We start from the raw sequence: 20,396 nt of genomic DNA, 5'->3' as shown, positions 1-20,396 counted from the left end.
TTCCCTTCATGCTCCTTCCTGCCTCTTCCAGAACAGCAAGTGCTCTCACTTTCACCCAGTGGAGTGAGTCAGGCTGCAGAGTGAGCTGCTCTTGCCTCACTGCCTGTGGCTTTCAGCCTGGGTCCTCCGCCTGATCCCTCCCTGTGCACAGCTCCATGCAGAGACGTTCTGCCCACGAAGAGGGGGAACACAAGGGCCAGAACGAATGGCCAGCATGGGGGGAGATGTGAGGCTTGTACTCACAGCTCAGCTGGCTTATGGTGCCTGCCCAGCTCAGTGTTCAGGTCAGCAGGTGCAGGTGACTGAATGGTCTCCAGTATCTAATCACTGGGCTAGATTCCCCCTCCTGCTTAGGAGTGGGAGCTTGGCTGGTGGCCTTCAGCCTGGCTCAGGCTGTCCTGTCTCTGGAGCAGGCAGAGGGGGCAGTGGTGTTTGCAGCAAGGGCAGCTTTTTGTCTGTTGCCTGTGTCCATAGCCGGGGGCAGAGCTGCCAGCCAAAGACTGGTAGTGCCGCAGTCAGTATTGAAGTGAGCAGGTTCCAGCATGTGTTCAGTGCAGATCTGAGGGTTCACTGACAGCTCCAGCCCCACACACTTGTTGTGCAGGGGCAAAGAGGTGCTGAAGCTCTCTGTGTCTGTGAAGCTGTGTCCCCATTAACCCTGGTGTCTTCTCTTGCAGCGACCCATACGTGAAACTCTCCTTGTATGTAGCAGATGAGAACAGAGAGCTTGCTCTGGTGCAGACCAAGACCATCAAAAAGGTAGGTGTGTGCTCTGCTGCTGCAGGGCTCTGCAGGGGTCACAGTGCTGGGCATACCTCTGTGGCACAGCACAGCACCCCAGACTGCACACGAGCCATGGGCTTTCCCAGTGGGAGCCAAACCAAGAGCATCTTCAGCGTGGAGGGCCTGGGGACGGGACTCTGCCCGCTGCGTGTTCCCCGGAGCCTGCCTGAGCAGATCTCATAGTGTTGGTCACTTTCTCCTGCCCAAGTCACATTGGACTGAAATCAAGAACTAGGAAACTACTTTAATGATCATTTGACTTAAAGCAATAATTCTTTAATCTTCCCTTCCAAAATTTCCATTCTCAAAGTATTTCCCTAGTGTGGGAATTGAAACCAGCCAAGTAACAGGAGATGTGCTGTAAGAAAAGCCCGGGGCCACGCTGGAAATGCTTCCATTTTTAACTGGAACCAAAGAGAAATGTTGCTTGCTTTCTTCATTCCATGCCATGGAGCCCAGAATTCCACTGGGGAGTGTTTGTCATTGTTAGGCCCTGAGATGTTAGAAGATGTTGTTGTGTTCTGGTGTGTGTGGGGGTATTACTAATTCACCTGCATTGATTTCAGAGAGGAAAATTCATCATGTGCCTGAAAAGCAAGGGAAAAATAAAGCATTGACATGTTTCTGAAGCTCAGCAGTGGTTCACCTGCAGCCAGCACTGCAGAGCACCACAGCGAGGAGGCTCAGTGAGAGCTCCAGGCGGTGCTGCTCTGGAAGCAGAGCGCTGGGTGCCGCTGGAAGAGTGGTGTGGAGATCCAAGCAGAGTTCACAGCCACACCTCCTGCTCTCTTCCAGTGGCCTTTGTAGTTCCTTGTTAATTCTTGATCAAATAACACTGCCCTTGTTTGAGAAGACACTGCTGGTGGAACAGCACAAGCGCTGAGGACAGGACGTGTTCCGCTCCTACGCCTGTGGAACCTGAGGTTGAAATGCTGTGGGGCTGGAAGTGAGGCTGCCACGTTGCTGCTGCTCTGAGGCAGTACCTGGCAGGCCTGGTGGGGGCAAGAGAGCTGCTGAGGAGGCCACAGTAAATGACAAAAGGTGTGGTGAAGGTGTGACAGGATGGTATCGACTGTATCCAGAGAGAAATGTGGCTACTGCCCTGGGAAGGAGGAGAAGCAGGACGAGGTTTGCACACCAGCCCTGCCGTAGTCAGAGGGCAGCTGCTGCTGATGTAATCCTGGGATCTGCCTTGCTTCACTGCTGCTTGTAACTGTCACTTAAAGCCTGGACTGCCTCGGTTGTTTCCATAACAGTAACAAAGACTCTCTATTGGAAAGTTGTAGCTAGTCCTTTCTGGTCTGAATCCTTACTTTTCACCTCAGGACTTGCCCTCAAAGCAAGAACCTTCCTATGCAACTGGCGCTGTGTTTTGTACATAGCAGGTGTCATTAGCGCAGCTTGCTTTGGAGTTGAAATCACTGAGGGAGGACTGAGCAAAATCTGCCTAGGAGTGATTCTGAAAGCCTGGCAACGGTCTCCCTCAGCTCTGTAACTTCTCTTTTGCTGTGGTGCTATCTCACCCTTCCCTAGCTCCTTACTCTGCTCATTCTGCCCTGCTCAGTCCTGTGGGTCCCTTTCTGTGTGGTACTGTCCTGCAGGAGTGCCTTGGAGGAGATAGGGCTGCAGGGGCCTTCTCCATGACCTGGCCAGTTGTCTGATACCTGTCCTGCTGCACCTTCACCATAGGCAGTGCTTGGGTGCAGCCAAAGGGGCTAATGCACAGTGTCCTTGTGCTGAAAGAGCAGCTATCAGAAGGTTAGCTTCCTCTGGTCTGTCTGAGGCAGTGTGTTCCCTCACACACTGGGGTAGCACAGCTGTGGATGTGATGAATGCCTCCTGTTTCCTTGTGAATGGCCTGCTAGGAGTGCTCCTTGCTTTCTGCAGGGGCTGTGTGCTCTGTTTGTGGCGGCTTGGTCTCCTCACTGAGCTTCAGGCTTAGCACCATCACTCCTCTGCTCTTAGTTGTGTGGCTGGAAGCCCTCTCAGTGCCCCTTCCGATATCCTGTGGCACATCTAACCCAGCTTGACTCTTGGCAGCTTGTTATCTGTGCGGCACTTGCCCTTTTTAGGATGCAGCTCTTTTGCTGTGGAGGCTTTTTCTTGTTTCCCTGCTGACACCCTTCAGGAAGCTATTCCTGTATTTATTTCTGGGGCCCTCCCTCCAGCCTTGTGCTCCTCTGCTGCAGCTCTGTCTTTGTGCTTTCCCACTCAGCCTACCGCTGGTTTTGACATAGCAGTGCAGAAGCCTTTGGCGGACCCAGAGCGCTTGCCCGGCCCAGAACCTCCCCGTGGTGGGCAGCCTTCGGAATCCCCCTGCCGGTGCCGGCTGCACACAGCTCTCCTGCCGGCCCCGCCACCCGTGAGGCATATGGCAGTCAAGGGAACTGCTGTTGATCTTGGTAGGAGAGCTGAAAGTTGCCCTCAGCCCCAGCCCTTGTGCTTGCCCTTCACCTACACACGTTTTGTTCCTGTCACCTACCCTTTACAGTGGGCTTTACTTCCTTCAGATGCTTCCCTACTCTGTCCTGAGGTTAGGACAAGCAGGAAAAACCTTCCTGAGAGTGCAGCTGCTAACCACCTGCTCAGCTGTTGCTGTAGGTTCAGGGTCTGATCTTTTCTATGCTGTCATTTCCTTTTGGCATCCTTGCCCCCCACCTTTCCAGAGTGGGATTTTCGCGTGCCGGTGTGTGGTTTAGCTTGGGTGAGGTTCACCCCAGCTGCAGGGGGAAGGAGGCTGTGCAGTTGCTAGCTGGATGTGCTGCAGCATGACTCTTGTGCCGGGGAGGAGGGGAGTGTGCCTGAGCTGCTGCCCCCTGGACGTGGTCAGTGCCTTGCATCTCCACCGAGGAGCTGGGGTGGACAGCTGAGCTCTCCCTCTGCTCTGACAAGGCTTTGGTGGGTGCAGAGCCAAGCTTTGCTGACGACTCTTCTGGTAACTGCTGTGTGAGAGCTTGAGGCGAGGACTTGGCAGCAAAACAAAGGATTGGACATGTCACACTTGGTTTTAAGCTTGTCCTAAAGGGAATGGCTGTAGTGAAGGCCCAAATTACTGATGTTTGTAGTGCTCATCTTTTTCATCAGGTTGCTATTTGGTGCCTTCAGACTGCAGTCTACCTGCATCTGTTGTTCTGAACATTCCAGGTTATTAAACAAACTGAAAAGCCTCCAGAAGCGTGAGGAAGATGAGCAGCATCACACCTGTGCAAAGGAAACCACCTTTCCTCTGGCTCTGTTCCTTCTCCCTGCAGCTGCCCTTTTAGTAGCCCCCAAGTTGTCCCTATCTCCAAGGAGCTGCTTTTTAACAATCTGGGTTTAAATGAACCGAAACATCTTCAGGTTTTATTTTTATAGGTGCTGTGATTTGCCTTTTGCTCACAGAAGCCTATTTATACCTGGCATCTATTCCTGGATCATCTGACTCCAGTGTCCTCCCACGTTTGGTTTACTCAGTAGAGGATTTCTAAATAACTTGGTGGCACTGTTCTGCTCTCTTCCCTGCTCTTGATCTCCTGCCTTTGTCTTCCTCTCTGCAAATTCAGCACTCCCCTGCACGCTTTGGTATTTGCGAAACGGCAAAGCTCAGGAGGCCGCAGAGTGCAGCTGTGTGTGTTTGCCTTACAGACGCTGAACCCAAAGTGGAATGAAGAATTTTACTTCAGGGTAAGTTCCCTTTCACTTGTAGAGGTTCTGCTAACGGCTGCAATTGATCATGTGGCACTGTGCAACTCGTTGTTGTCACCCGGAGCAAAGCCTGCCCCGGCGTAACTGTCGTCTGCCCCTGCAGTGGTGCAGTGGTCAGCAGTGGTCAGCAGCAACTGGCCTGAGCTGCCTCAGAAATGAGCGCCTCACAGTCTGGGGTTTCAAGGACAGTTTTCAGTCAGTTCATCTGACAAACTTTTTACTTCAGGGTGGTGTTTTAGCAGAGTGTGTTTATGGGTTTAAAGCCTTAATGCAGCGGCAGATGAACGAGAACTTCCAACAGCCAGATGGCAAAAACACTGAAACAGGAATGTGGAGAAGGACGACAGGAAAAGGCCTCTCCTTGGTTGCCAAAAATGCCAAAATGTGCTGCTTTGCCCCCTGTAGTTTCATTTTTGTCTTCCTCCATTTTGCTTCAAGAGAGCACCAAGTTATAGCTACAAGGGAGCAGCTTTTATCAGAAGAAGTGATGTAGAACGTTTGGGAGTGGGGAAGGAGGGGTTGAAGTCGTGGTTATCAGGCCCAACCCAACTGAAGGAAAACTTTGTTGCTGGGGAGGTTTTTCCAAAGGAGGGAGAGTTAATTGCAGCGCAGCTGCAGCGCTCACAAGAGCAGCCTAGGTAGAATTTCAGGGGTTTAAACATCTAATCTGGAACAGCTGCCTGAGAAAAGATGTCCTTGTAGGCTGTCACAGATGGGGATTTGTCATGGGCAAGGTGCCAGCACTTACCTGTCCCAGAGCCCAGGGCTCCTAGGGGATCTGTTTGACAACGCCAGGGTTTGCCTCTTTGCCCCAGCCAGGACTGGCACTGCCCCAGGTCTGAAAGTGAAAGTAGTGCAGAGGGTTAATTGATTGAAGCAGCAGCCAGCACGGAGCGGCCTGCCGCTGCTCCTGGCACTGCCTGCCAGCCATGCAGCTCCAGTTCATCAACCCTGGGTGCCAAAGCTGGAGCTGCAGGTCTCTGCACTGACACCAACACCCAGCAGAGCTGCAGCAGAAGCTCAGCCAGGTCTCGAGTGGACAATTCTCACCAAGCAGGCGTCCCCGGCTGGGCCGGAGGGAAAGGAGCGGAGCCTGGTGCCCGCCCCTGCCGCTGCCCCTGCTGGCTCCAGAGGCTCAGCCCTGCACAGAGCTGCTCCTCTGCGGGGGCTGCAGCCTAACGCCGGCTGGCTCTGCCCTGCAGAGCCCTTCAGCATGGCTTGGGCAGAGCTGCTCTGGGAAGAGAAGTGCAGTAGCTGTCCTGCATGGAGCACAGCAAGGCAGAGCTTTTCATGGGAGCTGCCAGGCTATTTCTAGTCATAGGAGGGCTTAGAACACATGTTCCAGTGCTGCAGCTGAAGTGCCTGAAGCCTGCTAGCCCTGTCCTACTGGCCTGGCTTCACTCCCCACGTTAAGGAGTAGCCATGTTAGTGTGAGCTCCAAGTGACACTGCCTGAATTCCCTCCTAGGTGAACCCAACCAACCATCGCCTGCTCTTTGAAGTGTTTGATGAGAACAGACTGGTGAGTACCTCCTCTCCACTGTGTCTTGTTAATCACAGAGCTCTCTTACAGCTGATGGAAAAGCAGCACATCTGAAAGGAGCTTTCTGTTTCCTGCTCAGTGTGCCAAGAACTGCACATAGAGGCATAAAAAGCATCCATTGTGGGGACTAACAGAGCATTAAAGGCAAGGGCAGCACCATGCTGGTCCTTCTTAACCCGCTGCCCTGACAGGGGAAACCTCAACGTACCCTTCCTTGGGCTTCGCCACCGCACGCCAACAAAGTCCCAACCTTTCTTGTCACTTCCAAAGCAGCTGCTTCCTCCCCAGATAGTTTTACTGTTTCTTTCCTGCACCCTGTACTACTTGTGCAGCCTTTGTGGGATGTGGTTACCTGAGCTGCACCTTGTACGTGCGAAACGGGTCTGGGAAGGTTTAAGGTCGTGGCAATGTACTGCTCTCTGGTACGGTCTGGGTTTGCTGCCTCACGATGCCCAACATGTTGGTGAACTCCCTGTGTCAGATGCAGTAGCTCCTCTAGGTGTCCCAACACCTTGCTGTGCCTCTCTGTCCCCATTGCATAGCTAAGGCCTTCACAGACATCTGTGGAGTGTGCCACTGGTGTTCTGGACACGTTGGGTTCAGTGTGCCAGTGCAGTGGCAGGCTGGGCTGGCAGAGTGACTCTTCTTGGGTCTGTCGTTGGAAAACCCTAACAAGTGCCTTTGATTGTGAGATCAGGTGTTAATGTTTGGCTGGGTGCAGCACAGCCTGCTTTGTGAGGCTGTCATGAAGATCCTTCCACCTGAAAAAAACAGTATGGAGACACTGGTCTTCACAAGCCAGACTTGTCCTCTGCCTGCCTGTTGAGTACAGAGCAAGTCAGAGCACACGAGGACTTGGAGCCAAGGCGTTCTCCCTTCTTCAGGGGGCAGCAAACTGGTAAATCTGCACAGTGTGCATTTGGAGTGGGCTGAACCTGTGCTGGTTTATGACATGCAGTGACCACAGAGACCACTTGCACTGCTCCAACTGCCCCGTGCCTTCAGAACGGAAAGGAGACCCTTGGTCAGCTCTCGCCGGCTCTGGGGGGCTGTGCCTTGGCCAGCTGGGACAGGCAGTGCTGGAGCAGCCACGCTGTACCCTAACTGGAAGGCAGAGCGTGTGAGCGGGGGCGGGCCGTGCCGTGTGCCGGGGGGGCTGGCTGGGGAGGGCAGAGGCGTCGCTCTGGCTAGCGGAGGGCAGTGGCATGCGCGGGGCGTCCCTGTGTGACAGTAATGCAGTCCAGAGAGAGCTGTGCGCAGTGACAGCTGAGAGAGGACACTTTTGGTGTGCTTGTTTCAGATCCTGCCGGCTGTGTGGAAGGCTGGCCTCACATTGGCCACTGCTTATGGTCCTGCCTCAGGCTGCCCTTGGGCTCAGAACCCCCTTGGCAAGGCAGCAGCCTGTGGGTGAGGAGCTGCTTCCTTTCAGAGTGTTCTGAGCTCCTGAACGAAGCACGGTGGGGCTGCAGAGTTCTGCCAGCTGACTGTTACAGGGCAAGGAGACACTGAGCTGAGCATTTGGGCTGTACTCTGAAGTACTCACTGTCAGTACCTGCATGGGTTCCACTGCAAGAACTCCAGTTCTTCCTCCTGTTCCCAGACCAGCAAAACCTTTCCTTCCCTTTCTATCCCAAATCAAAGCAGCCTGCGCGATGCAAGCTGCTGCTTCAGGGCAAAGAGAGAGCGAGTCCTTGGGCAGTGTTTTATCTGGAGGAGGAGAGAAGTGCTGTCAGCACCTGTGCTTCCACAAGGCCATCTCCAGCACTGGTGCTGGCTGGAGGCGGTTCATGTTTTCCTTCTCCTTGGCTCGCAGTCTGCCGAAAACAATAGGGGACTGTGCTGTCTGCTGGCAGCTTTATCCCTCCAGGCTTCCATTTCTCCTGTGATTGGTCACTTTCTGTCTTTTGAAAGCAAGCTGCTTGCAAACAGGGGCTCAAATGTCCAGAGAGAGCCCTGACCCTGCACCTCCCAGTGTTCAGCACCGCTGACACCGTTCTGCTTTCGCGTCCTCCCGGAGCAAATGCCCATGCAGTGAAATGAAGCTGCGCTGCGTGCCAGCCACAGCGCCTGCGCCGGAGTGCGCTGACAAGGGCTGTTGCGAGCTCACTTCAGACGTGAGTATCCCCAGGCCGCTCTGCCTGGCAGCAGAGCTGAGTTAGGGAGTTTCTCTGTGCTTGTGCTCTGTCTGTGCCGCTGCGGAGGGCTGGCGGCTCCCGGGGAGTGTAACTGTACTCCGTGCTGGTGACGCTGGCGGCGCTGTGGCTGGAGGCTGGCCAGCGCTGGGCAGAGTTTGTGCAGTGTTTGAGACCGGTCGGTACCAAGAGACATGCAGCACCCCTTGCTGGCTTTCCCTCCTCCTCGCTGCCTGGTAAAACGAAAACCCCCTTTGTCTTCTGCCATCTTGCACGCCGCTGCCGCTTCTGCGTGAGGAATCTTTGCCATGTGTCCGGCTGCTTGCTCTGCTGTGGTTCTGGTCACGCAGGGGCACTGGGCAGGGCAGGGCAGGCTGTGCCATGCGTGCAGGGACAGTGTGGTGGCTCTGGAGGCGAGAAGCTGTGCTTAACGGTGTGAGGAGCAGAGTTAAGAGGGCAAGCGCAGCCGTGCTGTGTTGGTGCTCTGCCACGACAGCCTGGTGCCTCAGCGGAGCGTTAGCTGGGAATGGTTGCTCTCCTCTGCATGTGAGTTTCACTTTTCAGCCTGCCCGGAGGTGGTTCGGTTGCGGTGGAGTTTCTGCGTGCGCCGTGGGTTAGATTTACAGCACTGCCGAGCGCTCGCTGCCGTGGCCAGCCGGCAGCTCTCCCGCTGGGGCCGCTCGGCGCTGATGGAAAAGCAGCAGCTGTGAAGGTGCCGTTTCAGGCTCTCGCTGGCGTTAAAAAAAAGAGGAAGAAACAGCAAACCACAAACCCCCATCAGCTCCCACCGGAGAGGGGGAAGCAGGCCACGTGACTCCCGCCATCCTACCCTATGTCACAGTGTGTAGGAGCCCGGCCGCTCTCACCCAATCATGCCTGGAATGCCGCTTGCCACTTGGGCTATTTCTGCTATCTGTCGCTATCAGGGCTGCAGTGCTAACAGTTTGGCAGATGGGACACTTTTTCTCGGAGTTTATGTCTTTGGTTTTTAACTTCTGGCAGTGCCTGAATTGTTGCTGTTCTCCCTCTCCTTCTCTTGTCTCTGTAAAACCATGGCCCATCGGCTGCGGTTTCATTTTGGCTCTGGGCGAAGCAACACAGCCCCCGAATCGGAGGTCCTGGACCGGGAGAGGGAAGATGACTTTTTCATGGCATTCCACACGCTGCCGAGGAGGAGCAGCCCTCACGCCTTCTCCCGACAAGCAGCAGACTACGGCGGTGGTGGGGACCTGCAAGAAGTGAGCTCCCTGAAAAGGAGCACATCCATGTTTATTCCCCAGCTGCTGCACAGCATCGATGCGCGGCCGACGCGGAGCTCCTCCATGCAGATCTCTCTTCAGCGCAAAGCTGCCGATGGCTGCGCGGACGAGTGCGCAGCACCGGGGGCTCTGGAGGAGACGCTGCCCTCTCAGCCCCGGGGCGGCCCGCGGCACCACTCATCCCCTGGGGCAAACCGCTCGTCTTCTCCCAGTGCTCCCGAGGCGACTCTGGAGAGCTCTGCAGAGCTGGAGCAACAGGTGAATGGAACTCCCTGCTGCAATCGCAGAGTGTTCTGTGCGGTTCCCTCCAACAGCCAGAGCCAGGAGGCTTCCTCGGCTGCCCAGGGAGGTGAGGCGAGCGAAGCGGCATCAGGTTTGAACATAAGCGGTGTGAGGATTCAGCATCGGGCTTCGAGTGCAGATGTGCCTCATGTTACTCTCCTGCCCTTTGGTGCTGAGGCTCAGAACAGTGCTCCCAGCCCTGAACCCCGGCGCTGGTCCCTGCAGCATGTGCCAGATGTGTCAGCAAATTCAGGGAAGAAGTTCCTTGTTCTCCAGTTACAGCAGCCCCAGGCGAGCGACACAGGTGCAGGGGGCGAGTACAACTTCGGATTTACCGGCACAAAAGGGGACAGGTTGGTCAGGTTCCCTCGGATCCGGCTGGAACGGAGCACGTCCTACCCCGTGCAGCCACCAGCAGAAGAGACGGGCCCCGCAGGGGATGGACAGAGCTCAGAGCCGCGCGGAGCCCCCGCCAACGGGGCAGAGGTCTCTAGCTGCAATTCGGTAGAGCGGATTCCTCAAGGGCAGGGGTGCTTGTTTAAAATCAGACCAGATCAAAAGACAAGGCAGCAGCACTTCAGAATTCTTGTCACCCGCGGTCCCGAGGAACAAAATCGGGGTGTTGGTGCAGAGGGCCGTGGCACCCCTGGTCCCACGGCAGCCAGCGCCGCAGTAAGTACAATGCCGAGCGTGCTCTGCTAGTAAAACGCAGGCGAAAGCTTCTGGGCTTGAGGCTGCTGAGGCTCTGCCATTGTTAGTGCTAGAACATTCTGCGTTGCTCTGGAGCAAGCCACCCATCGTCTCTGTTTCCAGTCTAACGTAGCTTTGCTCTCGGTTGTGATACATGCAGGGTAATATTTTGAGATCCTCATGTCACACGTGTCGCTCGGTCCGCTCTTACGTCAGCTGGAAAGACTGTTGCGAATCAGAGCATTCAAATGGCAAATGGAGTGCTTGTGTTAATTTGGCTGGCTGAGGCCTTGCCACCTGAGGAGTCCCTCCTGCACTCTTGGGTTTAGAGGGCACTAAAGGGTTTGGTCTTCAGTGTAATGTACACACGTGTGCCTCTGCACAGCTTCAGGCTGTGTGTCGTGATGTAGTAGCTGAGGCTGGAGAAATCTCACCCTAATTCTAGTCACAGTGTACTGGCTCAGCTAAGGAACCAAGAAGTGAGGAAAAACCCAATCTCATGGTGATTTTGGTGGTGGTGGGTTTTGCCTGCTGGAAATGAAAGATGTCTTGGTTTGTGTGTACAAGTACCAGTCAAACGTGTTTAGAGTGGCCTGGCACAGCTTGGCAAAGCCTCTCGTCCTTTGTGCTTGATTGGCTCGGGAGGGCAGACTCCCTCTGGCTGTCCTTTGTTCTAATGGGAAAGGATTGATGGTTTCTGCTTGTGAGCCTCTTTGCAACGGCCCAAGAAGGAACGAAGTGTAAGGGTTTAGATTAGTCACTTGCCTAAATTGCTGTGCTGTGCAATTCAACACTGCCCACTTGAGTTCCTGAGCTCAGTGCTGCTGTATATAGACCAGGGACTGCTCTGCTCCAGCTGTGAGAGCAGATTCACTGAGGCAGACTTTGGTCTCCATGGCTGGGGGGGGTGGGGTTCTCCTCCTGCACTTTCCTTCTCCTCCATCCTTTCCCAGCACAAAGGCTGCTGCAGGGTGTGAGGCTGTAGGGTGACTCTGCAGCTGCCCTCAGGGGAAGCTGGTGGTCCCCAGGTTATTCCTGAATAGCCCTTTTAGCTCAGCGAGTTGGTGTCCCTAGGCTTTGGGTTAGAAAAGCAAAAACAAACTCCTTGCAGCACAGGTTTGGTTTCAGTCTCTGCAAGCCAGCAGTTTGGTCCAGCAGGGTTTTGTATCATTCCTGCCAGCCCCTGAGTATTTCAGCAGGAGAATCTGGGAAGCAGAAACTTGCCTGACTTTTCTTCTTCACTTCATCTTTCATGTCTGCAGCACATTGTCAAGTGTTCTCACACTGAAAAGGAGACCTGAATCTCATATGGAAAACAAAATGGGAAGGAAAGGTCTGATTTTTCCTTTGATAGTTGGTGTCCCTTGTTCCTTTCCAGGAGTAGCTGTGCAGGGAGTCCCACCATAACCCATGATCTCAGTCGCTGTGGGATGTCAAACCCAGGACAAAGACAGCAGAGGCGTCCAGGTCCGTGCAGCTCGCAGAGCCTGGTCCTGCTGTCTTTGAAGCAGTTTCCCTTCTCCTAAAGGATCTCCCCCCAGGTCACCCCTTTGATCCTGCCTGCAGCAGTGATTCACAGGGCAGGCACAGTCAGTGTTTCCAGAGGAGAATTAGGGAATTTGTTCCTATGTGCTGCAGGGACCATGTGAAATCAATTTAGCCAGCTATGAGGCATGGCAGCCACCGAGGCGCTCGGGCCAGATGGCACTGGCATGCTTGGTGCAGAGAGCTTCAGAAAGCAGGAATGCATGGAACTGAGCACTTCTGTGGCCTGCTGTCACGTTTGTAGGGGGCTCAGGAGCACTGGGGGGAGAGGTGGTTGGCTGGCAAGAGGCCCTCGGAGTGTGGGGCTGCAGGGCTTTCGGTGAGAGCGTGGCTTTGTTTCGGCTACACATCAGACACTCTGCAGTAAGGTGCTCTTCCTCTGTCCCACAGAAGTGCCTTTGGAGGAGCCCTGGTGCGAGTGTGGGTACGCCTGAAGCCTTTGCTGAGCTGAGGAGAGGAGGTGCTGTGTTAGTTCTGGACTCCAGCTCCCCACGTTTGTGTGCCTGTGATTGATACAGGGCCCGGGGCTGCACGCAGCAGCTGCTGCAGCCGTATTTATCTTGAGTGAAAACATGCGAGCGGGCGTCTGCTGTCCTCCTGCTCCCAAGTGTTTATGACCTTTCAAATCTCTTCTGTTTTAGACAAGCCTTTTGGGGCAAGCAGGATGTATTTCATTACAAGCCATTCTAAAATCTCAAGTACAGCGTGAGCTTGTGTCCAGCGGTGGGAAGCTGGACGTGGAAGCCTTGTTACAAATTGCTTGGAGGGCTCCGGTGGTGTCTGTAACGCAACAGGCTGTGCCGAGCGCGGAGGGGCCGGGGCGTGTAACAAACACCCACATTGTTTGTGGTTTGGGGGCTGTATTTGTGGGAAAGGCTTCAAAAATCTCCTGGATTGGACAACTGTTGGAGAGGCCTGACAAAGGCCTCTTTGTGGGGAGAGAACACAACGCGTCCTCACGGCGCTGAGGAGCAGTGCTGGATTCGAGTTAGCTGAGGCAAACAGCAGCTCTGGGCTCTGCAGAGCTGCATTGCTCACAGCTTGGCTTGTGGTTTCCTTTCTTCAGAAATAACTTGAGAATGAGCACTGCTGTGAAAGCACAGAGAACCCGCTTATGCTCCTGAGATACAGCTGGGGCCTGCAGAGCCCAAAGACAGGCTCCCTTTTCTCAAGGGGATGTATGCTCCTCAGTCCCCATTAGCTGGCAGAGCTTGCCCTGCAAGAAGCTAAAGCAAGTGAGATAAATGTCATTGCCTGCAGGCCTTTGAACTTGCAGAGCGCTGCTGCTGGCCACATCTTTAGGGCGTATTTCTATCCTGATATTTTCTTTCCTCATCCACTTGTTTCAAATGTCTGTGCTGCCTTGGATGCAGCAGGCTGGAAGAGCAGAGCTGCTTAGCTAGCTGTCCCAGCCTGTGCCCTGGCCCAGCTCTCTGGAGCCTGCAGCCGTTGGCTGCACTCGGCCTGTGCTAAGCCTGCATTTCTGAAGCGCACACCCCGGGGTGCTGGTTAAAAAGTGCAGTGCCAGAGTAACCTTGCTCTGGATTTTCATCAGCCTGACTTGCAGGATTGGACACGCTTTGGTTAGTACCAAGCTAAATTCTGGGTTGAGTGTTTTGGTACCTAAACCCATCCACTTAATGAGGAAAAAGGAGAATTTCATTCCTCCCTCAGCAGAAAGTCTGAAAGTCTCTTCCCTGGGGTGGTGTTGAGACACCGAAGGGTTTGTGCTGCTGATCAGCACCAAAAAAAATTGATAGGAATCTTCTAAGGATGAAATGAACCAAAAACCTACTTGCCCCCAGCTTCAAATAATGGCTGCCAGAGTTCATTTGTCCAGATTAGTTAATGCAGTCCACAGAGAGACCTTAATTGTGTCTGAGTTTGCTGCTCTTGCCCACCCTGTGGTCCCTTACCAGCCCTTCAATGCCCAGTGTACAGCACTTCATTCAGCCTCACTCCTCACCTCTAACTAGCCCCCATGCTGGGGCTTCCTTAGGGTGTGAGCTGGTCTGAAACAGTGCCTGGCCTGGAAGAGAGTCTTCATTGCTTTTCCTACAACTTGTGAACCAAATCTGGGTGTCCAAGAGCTCCAGAGAATGAACAGAAGTGGTACAAATGCCGTTCCCTAGGACCTGGCTATAACTGACAGCGTTTTCATGTGGGTGGTGATGGGCATTAGGCTGCCAACCCTCAGCATCCTGCAGCTCCCACTGAGTGTGGTACAGGCCAAGAAAAGACAAAGCCTTTACAGTCTGGTAGCCACCTTTGTGTCAGGGGCATCTCTGGGAGCACCTGGAGCTCTTGGAGAGCAGGCGGAAGCCGTGTCAGGAGGCAGCGTTTGCCCCAGGCCTGTGCGAGGGGAGCTGCCTCAGTGCCAGTCGCCTGCATACGGGCAGGGGTAGCCAGTGCTGGGGGCAGTGCTGCCACACAGGGCTCACACTGCACGGGGGCTCCAGCTTGTGCACTGCTCGTGGCTGTTGGGAGACCTGCTGCAGGGGCTGCTGCTGGGGCTCTGTCAGGCGTTTCTAGCACGTCGTTCCTGTTGTCCTTAGCAAGCTGTTTAAAATAGCTCAAGTGAGCAGTGCTGTGAATTTCCTGCCTCTCCACTTGCTGTATAAGGAGTGCAGATGCCTATCTGGAAAGCCTCTCTTCTGTGCAGATAAGACTTTGTTGACATCTGCAGGTAGAGGTGATGGATTCCATCCCTCGAGCCTGCTGAGGTTGTCTGTCAAGGACAAAATCCCTTCTCTTCCCTCCTCTCTCCTGCACAAGCCCACCTAAAGGTTGCAGTGAGTGATGGCTATTTCCCTGACCACAGCAGGCTCTGCCTAGAGATTGCCATCCTTGTTCCCCTCTTCTGTTGAGGGATGCCAGTAGATTGCCCCCTCACCCTGTTGGGTTTTCCCCCTCTCTTAACGAGCCGTCCTGTCACCTGCGCACCAGCGCTTGGAGGATCTTGTGTCCTGGAAGGGCAGGCTGTCCTGTTCAGACCTCTGCAGAGCACAAGCTGGCTTTGCAAGAGGGAGGGTACCAAGGGCACTGCTGTGTCTTTTCCTCTCTTCCTGTGAGTGGAGGACAGAGGAGGCTGCAAGTAGAGCAAATTGGCTTGCAGAATCACAACCCCCACACCTAGTTTTGTCAGGTTTTGGGGGAGTTAGGGACTGGCAGTGCTGTCCTTGCCCTCTCCCTGCGCCTTCTCAGACCTCCCTGGGAAGCAGTTCTGAACCTCACTAGGCTTCCCTGGTAAGTGTTTTTTCACCCTGAGGGCTGAGTGCTTTGGCATTTCTCTGCAAAGAAACCAGGATACAGCTTTGAGCAGGAGAGCTGGAAATAACATCACTCTTTTACTAGCAGTAATGAAGTCCTTGCTGCTGCCTGGAAAAACGGTGTGCTGCAGCTGGGCACAGAGCGGCTGCACTGCCGCCCCGGGCCCGCGCTTCGCAGTGGAAATGCTGACACAGGCCAGAGCCAGCGGTGCTGCCTGCCGCCCAGCCCTGCTGGGCAGCGAGGCTGTTGGGTGAAGGAGAGGCTGGGGATGGGCACGCCTGCTGCCTCTCCTTGCTCTCAAAGCTGTCCTTATTCCCATTCTGTTCTGTTGCTTTGTGTCCAGACTGGATCTGGTCACTGAATGCATCGCTGTGTAGGTTCGCCTAAGACTGTTGCTTTCGTTGGGCTTCCATCTCACAGGATGGCATGGGTGGCCTCTGAGGGTCAGCAGCTGTGTACAGAAAAGACATAAAAGTCTTAATAAAGGCAGCAGTGTGACCATGAAGGCTCCTGTCTCCAGAAAGAATGAATAAATAAGGAGGAAGAGACTCCCTTTTACTCTGTCCAGATCCTCTGATACCGTAACCCTGTGTCCTGTGTGTGTGGAGAGGGCTCATGATGCAGCTGAGGCCCTGGCATCACCACTCTGCTAACAGCCTTCCAGTTTGCAGGTCTGGCATCTGCTGACTCCGAGCCTGGGCCAAAGTGAAAGGCAGAAGGAAAATTTGCTTCTGTTCAGCTGGGTTGTGCAAATAAAGCCCCAGGGCACTGCCCGCTGGGTGTCAGTTTGGTTGGCAGAAGGTTTTGTTTCCCCTTTCACCTCCCAGGGCTGGCAGCTCCAGGCTCTGCTGTCTGTGCTCTAGAGGGGAGATTATAACCTTTGTTGGAAGGTGGAGGGTTTATCTCCAGTCCAAGAGATTCAGCTATGCCTCTCTCAGCTGCCCTTCTTTTCTCTTACTTGCTGAAGTCTGGTATTCTTAATCCAACTCTACAGAGGTTTCTGATGGCAAAAACCCCAGAGTCAGGGTTGTAAGAATTAAGGCAGCAGGAACTTCTTCAGTGCTAACTTTAGTAGGCAGCAGCTTGCTGGACACAAATAAGCATGAAAGTCTGGAGCATGGTGTTCATCAGAGAGTGAAAATCCTTTCAAACAAGGTGTAAGAGGCTGATAGCAGTCCTAGAGGAAGTTACAGCCTAGGTCTTACATCAAGTGAGAGTTAAACAGCAGAGGTCAGTTATTTTTGCCTTTTAAAGTTATTTCTGCTCCCCATCCTGTAGGTAAGGCCCTCAGCACATCAAGCTGTGGAAACACCAATATTCTTGAAGGGATTAGGGTAAATCACAGCTAGCTAAGGTAGTTTGCTGCTAAATAAAGTGTCAGGCTTGACAAAGCTAAGAACCGCCCCCCGTGATTCGCACATGTCCCAGGCAGGGACAAAGCCTTCTGCTTCCAGTGCTATGCAACCTCTACACCACGAAGCACAAAAAGATGGGCTGCAGATCTACTGAGCACTGAGACCTGCCTCAGGCATGGCTTGAGGCTCACAGTCTCCAGCACCAGGCATTCCTGTGCTTCACAGCCTGGGAGGGTGCAGCTGAGCCTGGTTGGTGGAGCTGAGCAGGATCCTGCCGGGCAGCACCGGGAGCTCTGCAGCCTGAGGCTGGAGGCTGCCGTGGCCCTTACCAACGCTGCAGTATTTTTAGCAGCTCTCTCGGGGAGCACTTGCCAGCACACTGAGCTTGCTCTGAACACCAGGGAGCTGTGCTTGCTGGAGGTGATAGTGGTGGCTTTGGGAGGCAGCCTGAGGACTGTAGCAGTCTGCCGGGACCTGGGCTTCTGGCCCTGTGCAGATGCATGAAAGCTTTGTGCAGTCCCCAGGGCACAGGAACCCAGCTCCAGCCCAACTCTGGGCAGTTGTACCTACTGCTGTGGCTGCAGCACTTGCAGCGTTGCCAGCTTTCCCCACGTGCCTCCACACGCCCTGGCACTCACCTTGTGCTGCTGTGGAGAGAGGCACAGCACCAGGCTGCTCTGCCCCACGGGCCAGGGTCAGACCTGCTGAATGCAAAGCAGGTGGGGAGGAGAAGAGGCAGGAGTGGTGTCCAGCACAGAACTGACCTCTGCTGCTGTGCGCTCGAGCGTTGGGTGAGGTAGCAAAGGGTCTGTGCCGGATCTGCTAGGAGCTCCAGCGATAGATTTCGACTGCTTTGTGTGGTCTGAAAGTCTGTGGCTAAATCCTGAACTCTCCAGAGGTGTTGGGAACTCTACCCCTGGCTTTGGTATGACGGAAGGCGCACTCATGAGCTTCCTTTTACTCTGTTCTTATGTTGAGCTGTAGTAATTCCAAAGGCTGCAGCTTAACAGCTGTGCTAAGGTAAAGGGAAGCTTCTCAGCCTGGCTACTCCAAAGTCACTTGGCCGCAGCTCCGGCCCACACGTAAACGTTACTCTGTGTGTAAGCACGCTGTGTGAAGGAGCTCTGCAGAGCACCTCCCGCCTTTCCTGCGGGCAGCCTGAGCCTGGAAGTGCTGTTTGCAAGCAGGCTGTCTCTGGGAGCCTGCGTGCTCGCTGTGCACAGCCCCAGATGGCTTCACACCTGTCAGGATCAGCACTGGTTACTGACTGCGACCGTTTCCTGGCAAGCAGGAGCTGGCACTGCGGCTGAGAGACCCTGCTCCAGGCTGGAGCAGCTCCATGGGACCCACCTCTCCTGTCTGCTGCTGTCCAGCGCTCTGGCTGTGTCCTGAGCTGCAGCAGAGCTGCCTTGGGCAGGTGACAGCAGTTGATGGGGGGAGAGGAAGCAGGAAAGAATTTGGCGTTGTCTGTTTGCAGTGCCGGCCCCATTCTGCACGGAGCTGCTGTGTCTGGTTGTCCTGCCCTGTGGTCCCTTCCAAGGGCTCTCTGGGAGCCTGGAGCTGGAGAGTGCCTCCTTGCCTTTTGTTCCATTCCTGAGTGTTACAGGGATTGGCATTTCTGGGCAAACATTTCTGCAGTCGTGGCCTTCCTGCTCTTTGTTCTAGCCCAGTCTGAAACACAGAAACATCAGCTCCTTGTGCAGGGTCTCGGGATGCAGGCAAAAGAGCTGGGTGCCTGCTTTAGAGCAATCAGCACAGCATGGAACAGGCTTTCCCCCATATTCCTTATTGTCACCTTGGGATGCTCCACTACCAGCTGCCCTGCTGCTTGTTTTTTACTGGCTGGCATGTAAATGAGCTAGTTAATAACTATTTTGCTTTCAGCAAAAGGATTGCCCACCTTGGATGGTTTCCTGTCCTGTGATGTGAGCTAGGACAAGGACATGGATTGCTTGGAGGATTCTTCCGTGTCAGCTTGCAAACTCTCCAGAGGTCCCTTCTGAGGAGTCCTCTAGCAGTAGCCTAATTCATCTAACAGTCCAAAGTACCCACAAAAAGAGAGGTGCCATTGCTCCTCTGTTCAAAACATGCTCTCAGTTGAAATGGGGCTCCTGGGCCTGTCAGGTCTGGAGCTGTGCATGTCAGGGACCAGTAAGTGAACAGCATCTTGACTGTTGTCTGTTACCAGCAGGTGTTTTCTTTCTCACCTGCAACCTTCAGCAGGTCTGCAGGGTCTTGCTCTTGCAAGCAGCAGAGTGGTTCAACATATGTTGTGTCAGCTTTGCCCAATCTCCTGCCTCCCTGAACACCAGGGCTCGACAGGGCAGAGGGGATGTGCTTGGTGCTTTGGGAAACTTTCTCTGATTAAATGCCAGCCTGCTTTCTCCTTTTGTTGCCTCCTGATGCCTCCACAGCTCTTTTCTGTGTCACTGCAGTCTCTTGTTTAGCCTCAGCCTGTGATTGTTCCGTCAGCCACATACCTAAAGTGCTGCCTCACAGTCCAGGATAAACGTGCTGATGGGGCCTGAGGTACTGCAGGGGTGACTGGGAGAAGGTGCTGGGTGTGCCCGGGCTGTCCTAGGACACTCGCTCCTCGCTGGGGGGGACCAGAGCTGTCCCAGGACGCTGGAACTCTAGCATGCGCTTGTTAACCAGAGGCCTGGACACACAGCTTTGCCGAGCCTGGCTGAAGCTGCCGGTTTCTGGCGCTGGTGTCAAAGATGTGCCATCAGCCGCTGCGGGCCGGGCGAGCGTGGCGTGCTGAGGCAGAGGAGCTGTAGGCGGTAGCTGGACGCGGCCCCAGGCCCTGCCTGGAACCGTAGCTTGTGCAAATGTTAGCTGTGGTTTGCATGCCCCTGCAGCCGGGGGTGCTGTGCGGAGTTCACCGGGGGTCAGATAAACACTTGGTGCCGTTCCAAGGCTGCCTCTGGTCACCGGCGCACGGTGTGCGGCGCGCTCAGGTTACAGCGGGGATGGCTGGGCGGCCGCGGCCTGTTTACAGTGGCTGGGGCCCAAGTGCGTGCGTGGCACAGCGCCCCGCGGCTAGGGGTGGCACAGTGCCCCACCGCCCGAGGCGGGGGGAAACTGGGGGCTTGCTTCCGCCTGCAGTCCTGGCTTGGTGGCTTGCTCTGCCGGTTCGGGGTGGGGAGGAGCGGCACAGTAGTGGCACTGGGCAGCAAAGGGTATTCCATCAGCGCAGGCGTGTGCCTGGCGCGGAACTCCAAGCGTGGCTCTTCTGCAGGAAGGGTTTCACACCGTTCATGCGGCTCTCTGCTCGAGAAGGCTTCTGCTCGCCCTGGAGAACGGCAGCGCGGCCGAGCGGAAGGGCTGCAGGGCAGTGTCAGGAGCTAGGTGACGAAGCAGGGTGTTCGGCTCGCTCACGCAGCTGCACGCTGAAGGTACGGATGCGTTGCTCACAGCAGTGCCCTCTGCTTCCCGAGCTTGTTAAAGCAGCGGTGCCTTTGGGGCTGGCCTTACCAAAGAAAGGGAATAGGGCTCCTGGCTGGTAGAGTCCTATCCACCTTTGGTGCCCGTGGAACTCACGGACAGCCTGAAGCCTATCCATGGTTTCCCCCAGTCAGGTGCCAGTGCCCAGACAAGACAAGGACAAGATTGCTGCAGTACTTCTCAAGTGCCTTCTTCAGGAAGCAGCAGGAGGCCGAGGCTGCCACTGTGAGGGGTGATGTCTGTTGTCCGTGTTTGTCGCTGCCCCGTGCTGAGCTTTTGGCAGGGTCGCAGGAGCTGTGCACGTTCTGCATCCTGAGCTCTTCGTGGTCTGGATCTCAGCTGCTGCAGTTTCAGGCTATACAATGAGTAGTGGAGTAACTCTAGAGGGACTATCAATTCCCCTAGCA

At 54.8% G+C, this 20,396-nt stretch overlaps 1 protein-coding gene across 6 annotated transcripts in view; it reads left to right on the top strand.

Annotated features, from left to right (window-relative positions):
- Positions 1-20,396, top strand: part of NEDD4L (NEDD4 like E3 ubiquitin protein ligase) — an 82,486-nt gene that overhangs the window by 28,406 nt on the left and 33,684 nt on the right. For 3 of the 6 annotated variants that reach the window (XM_068169347.1, XM_068169348.1, XM_068169349.1), the window contains exons 3-5: positions 678-759; positions 4,408-4,446; positions 5,935-5,988. In XM_068169347.1, coding sequence (XP_068025448.1) covers positions 678-759; positions 4,408-4,446; positions 5,935-5,988 — 175 coding nt within the window. Of the gene's footprint in view, positions 1-677; positions 760-4,407; positions 4,447-5,934; positions 5,989-7,867; positions 10,355-20,396 lie in introns of those variants that run through there. The other 3 variants (XM_068169345.1, XM_068169344.1, XM_068169346.1) reach the window with 3 other exon arrangements.

The sequence above is a fragment of the Melanerpes formicivorus genome, unplaced genomic scaffold (assembly GCF_026170545.1).
Source record: "Melanerpes formicivorus ecotype bairdi unplaced genomic scaffold, bMelFor1.0.p_v2 SCAF_179, whole genome shotgun sequence".
In the NCBI taxonomy this organism is placed as follows: Eukaryota; Metazoa; Chordata; class Aves; order Piciformes; family Picidae; genus Melanerpes; species Melanerpes formicivorus.
Note: the sequence above shows the minus strand (reverse complement) of the source record. Positions and strands in the feature narration are given on the sequence as shown.